Source organism: Penaeus vannamei, chromosome 40 (assembly GCF_042767895.1).
Source record: "Penaeus vannamei isolate JL-2024 chromosome 40, ASM4276789v1, whole genome shotgun sequence".
Taxonomy (NCBI): domain Eukaryota; kingdom Metazoa; phylum Arthropoda; class Malacostraca; order Decapoda; family Penaeidae; genus Penaeus; species Penaeus vannamei.
Window position 1 is genome coordinate 19600568 of NC_091588.1, and position 5000 is coordinate 19605567.

The 5000-nt window shown below is 49.4% G+C and overlaps 1 protein-coding gene across 1 annotated transcript in view; it reads left to right on the top strand.

Annotated features, from left to right (window-relative positions):
* Positions 1-1301: 1301 nt before the first annotated feature.
* Positions 1302-5000, top strand: part of LOC113815255 (uncharacterized) — a 23314-nt gene continuing 19615 nt past the window's right edge. The window contains 2 exon segments of the mRNA XM_070117376.1: positions 1302-1692; positions 3544-4937. Coding sequence (XP_069973477.1) covers positions 1305-1692; positions 3544-4937 — 1782 coding nt within the window. The 5' untranslated portion in view covers positions 1302-1304.

Consider the following 5000-nt stretch of genomic DNA (forward strand, 5'->3'; position numbering starts at 1 on the left):
GTGGTGTTCAGAAGGGCCGTTTATGTGTGTGTGGTTCTTGGCCGTGCTTCGCCATGTCCGATACGCAGATGCATTCGTGGAGGCTGCTGAATGGGAGGCAATAATTCTGACATGAATATCACGTTTTTATTGGGATGCGAAGGCCAAGGATATGGCCTTGTGAGGTTTAATTGATTCTCTCACTGGACGGATTTTGAAATCGACTTTTTTGCGGGTATGGGCTCTCGATGCACACGCACGCACACACACACACACACACACACACACACACACACACACACACACACACACACACACACACACACACACACACACACACACACACACACACACACATACACACACACACACACGCACGCACACGCAAACAAACTTTTTCTGATGAACTCTCTCTTCCTCTCCCCCTCACTCTCTTGTACCTTCTCCCTATACCTCTCTCCTTGTCCCTCCTTTCCCTTTCCTTCTCTCTCGCTCCCTTATTCTCTCTCGCTCCTTCTCTGGCTATTTCACCGACAGCCATTTGGCCGAACGACTATTTCGGCGCCGGACAGGCTGTGAAATCGAAATATTCTCGAATAGAACTTCATAAAGTTTCACAGTGGCCATTTTCATAGACTCAGTAAGATAAAAGAGGCAAATGTTTATTTGAAATAAAGTGAATACTTACAAATAGTCAAACTCAAACAATCTAACATTTCAAAGCCTTCATATTATGGAAGTGATGTTTCCCTGCTTATGGGTCGACGAACTACCATTCCCGCAAATGATGCGAATGCGATGCTCGAGCCATGGCTTCGACGTTGATTGGAATTAGTAATCAATAATCACCTATAATTCATAATGTAAGAATGTATAAAATATTGTAATATAAGTAAGAAATTTGCAAATTTTAACGGAGGTGCAGACGTTGTTATGATTGTTAAGTCAGCTATAAACTTAATCCTAAGTCGAGGCTTCACCATCGCACTTGTAGGGTTTTGCAGTACAGTAATGGTGGTGACAATGATTCCAGGTCGCTAGGAATGACTGCTCGTCCTCGAACCTCACCTTGTGCGACATAACTACTTGTCGAGGGCAACTTTAATTCACAGCTATTTGGCAAAATTTACCAAATACCGTACTATAACTTGCATTTGCATTATCTGTCATGGGGATGGAAGTAAATTGTTTCTATTATATCTAATGCATTTATTTTTCAAATGGTAACCAGCAACAGTACACACACATACTGCACAGTCATATTGTACTTAACAATTTCTTGTTGCATTTAATGAGATCTAAGTAACAATGTTTTTTTCTTCGTTATGTTTGGTATATTTCTTTCGTTTAACGTAACCAGCAGCTGCAATATACTATTTATGAAATATATAACAATGCCATTTCGTCGACGAGTCCGTTCGGCCAAAGGCTTGTTGGCGACAGAGCTGTTCGGCCAAAATTCCGCCTACACCCTGGTCTTCCCTCACGGTCTCCCCAACAACGCCCGCAGACTCGACGACCAAGAACTGACCATGGAGACGCGTCGGCAGTCGGAGAAGCAGCTGCAGAAGGCGCGGGAGAAGGAGAGGGCGCAGGCCACGAGGATCAGCGACGAGGAGAAGAGGAACTCTGCGATCAACAACGCCATGAAGCACTGGCGAGTCGTCAAGAAGGATCATAAGAAGCTCGTGAGGAAACCCAGCGAGAGTTCGTGTGCTTAGTAAGTGCAGTCGGGTTGGCGGTTTGTGTTGGTTTTTGGTGTTGGGGGATTTTATGTTGTAGCGGTTTGTGTTGGGGGATTTTAAGTTGGCGGTTTGTGTTGGTGTTTTTGTGTTGGGGGATTTTAAGTTGGCGGTTTGTGGTGGTGATTTTTGTGTTGGGGGATATTTAGTTGGCGGTTTGTGTTGGGGGATTTTAAGTTGGCGGTTTGTGTTGGTGTTTTTGTGTTGGGGGATTTTTAAGTTGGCGGTTTGTGTTGGTGATTTTGTGTTGGGGGATATTTAGTTGGCAGTTTGTGTTGGAGGGAGTTAAGTTGGCGGTTTGTGTTGGTGTTTTTGTGTTAGAGTTTTAAGTTGGCGGTTTGTGTTGGTGTTTTTGTCGTTGGGATTTTAAGTTAGCGGTTTGTGTTGGTGTTTTTGTGTTGGGGGATTTTAAGTTGGCGGTTTGTGTTGGTGTTTTTGTGTTGGGGGATTTTAAGTTGGCGGTTTGTGTTGGTGTTTTTGTGTTGGGGGATTTTAAGTTGTCGGTTTGTGTTGGGGGATTTTAAGTTGGCGGTTTGTGTTGGTGTTTTTTGTGTTGGGGGATTTTAAGTTGGCGGTTTGTGTTGGCGTTTTTTGTGTTGGCGGATTTTAACTTGGCGGTTTGTGTTGGTGCTTTTGTGTTGTGGGCTTTTAAGTTGGCGGCTTGTGTTGGGGGATTTTAAGTTGGCGGTTATTGTTGGTGTTTTTGTGTTTGGGGATTTTTGTGTGGTTATTTTGTTTTGTGTGTGTTTGTATAGTGTGTCTGTAGTCTGGTGTTATGTGTTATTTGTGTGTGTGTGTGTGTTTAGCGTTTTTTAACTTGGCAATTTTAATTGGTGTTAGTTTTGCATTTGTGTTTTTAAGTTTGCGTTTTTTTCTTTCTTTTTTGCGTGTGTTGGTGTTTTCTTATGTAAGCGTTTTGTGTATCTGTGTATTTATTATTACTATTATTATTATTTGGATATGTCTTGTGTGTTGGTGTTTTTAAGTTAGCGTTTGGTGTTGGTGTTTTATGGTTTGTGTTTTTTTTGTGTGTGTGTTGGTTGACAAGAAAAAAAAATGCGCGCTAGTTTTTTGTGTTATCGTTGGCGTTTTGTCTTTTTGTGTGTTTGTGTTGTGTTTTGGAGTTTTTAAGTTGGTGTTTTGTGCTGGCGTTTTGTGCTGCTACTTTGTACTGGTGTGTGTTCATGTTTTTTCGTTTCATATTTCACATTTTGTTTTGATATCATATTCATATTGTGTGTTTTTGATATTTTGCGTTTATATCATATTCATATTGTCCCAAATAACAAATGCCATTTACAAAGTCCCCCTCTAAAAGAATGGGTGAATGGATTAACATAAAAGAGGTAAATTTATTGAATACAAGGAAAAATATTATTGAATGAAACAAAAGCATGAAATCTATATCTAAATTCATACTTGACTATCTATCAATCTATTATATATATATATATATATATATATATATATATATATATATATATATATATATATATATATATATACATACACACACACACACACACACACAGAAACACACACTCGCATATATATGATTGTGTGAATGTGCATGAATGTCTGTGTGTGCATGCATGTATGTGTGTGTAAATGCATGTATATATGTAGGCATGCTCACCATATTTAGAATAATAGTTTCACGACTTTTTCATATTTACTGATCATGTTTATAATCATTATTGCAATCTCGAACATTCCATGCACATATTGCCGACCTTCCTTGCACCACTGGCCTCGCCGCCCACACGGCCATTCCTCCCGTAACACCCAACGGCCGCTGACGCCGAGCCCGTCCCTCCCGCAGGCACCAGCGACCACCCTCTGTCCAAGGCCAGCGATGCCACCGAGCACTCCAGCGGCTTCTGCGGCGACACCGTTTCGGACGTCGGGGAGGACGAGGCCAGGGAGGAGGAGCTGGAGGTCACCGTCACGAGCGGCCGCGCCGGCGAGAGGGAGGGCGACGGCGAGAAGGAGGAGAGGGCGAAGGGGGACGCCCACGAGGACGACCGCTCGTCCCTCATCTCCTCGGGGACGTCCAGCGGCATTTCCGACATCAGTCTGGTCCAGCGCCCGCCCGACCGCAGGCTCAGTCACTCGGAGGTGCCCTTCGTGCACGAGAGCGCGCCCCTGAGCGCCACCAAGAAGGCGAGCCCTGGCAGGACGGACACGGCCGGCGACGCAGCGGGGAAGGGCAGTCTGCCCCGCAGCAAGTCCTACACCGACATGCGAGTCCTCCGCAGAAAGAACTCGAGCGACGGCGGCCGACGCCACCGGCCCAAGTCCGTGCGGGGTCCGGACTCGAGAGGCAGCGAAAGCGACGGGGCCGCGGGCGGCGCGGCCGACGGGGGCGCGGCGGCGAAGAGCAGCGAGATGATCAACCTGGACATGGCCTCGCGGGCGGCGGCGCCCGTGAAGAGCGTGCCGGTCGTGCGGCGCCCCGCGAGGCTGGGCAGCGCGCGCTCGGGCGTGGGCGGCGAGAAGGGGCGGCCGCGAATCATGGCCAACGAGGGCGGCGCCAAGCGGGCGAGCGCCAAGACGACGGAGGCGATCAAGAAGCCGGAGACGCTGAAGAGCGCGAGCCACCTGCCCGACAAGGTGGTGACGGCGGCCATCACGCGCGTGCGCTCCAACCTCAGTCTTCCGACGCAGGGCCCCGAGGCGCCGCTGTCCCCGCGCAGCGCCGTCTCCGACCCCTCCGAGATCGACTCGAGCTCCGACGCCGAGTCCGCCGCCACCAACACCACCACCACCACCGCCGCCACGCCCACCAGCTCGCTAGAGATCGGCAGCGCGCCCGCCCGCGGCCAGCCCAACCTGGCCGACCTTCGCGTGCCGCTGGCGAGGCCCAAGGAGGCGGAGCGCACGTCCTTCGCCGACCGCGGGGACAGGGCCCTGGCGAGCGTGGCCCCGAGCGCGGCCGGCATCCTCCGCGAGCAGGGCCCCAACTTCCTGGCGGAGCTGGAGGGCGACTGCCTCAGCCTGTACGGCCAGGGCGCCCTGCGCTGCACCGACATCGCCTGGGAGAAGGCCCTGGCCACCGCCGCCACGACGGCGCGCTTCCAGTACATGAACTTCGATGACATCGTCGACATCTTCCCAAAACTGCGCGTGAAGTTCGCCCGCCTCGAGAACTTCGTGTTCGTGGAAACCCACCTGGCCAAGTGCAGCCAGCTGAACGCGCTGGCGGAGCTCCATCAGGCAAGCGACCGAGGCTGCTCGAAAGCTGCAGATCTAAACCTATATTGCAATTTAGACAATAAG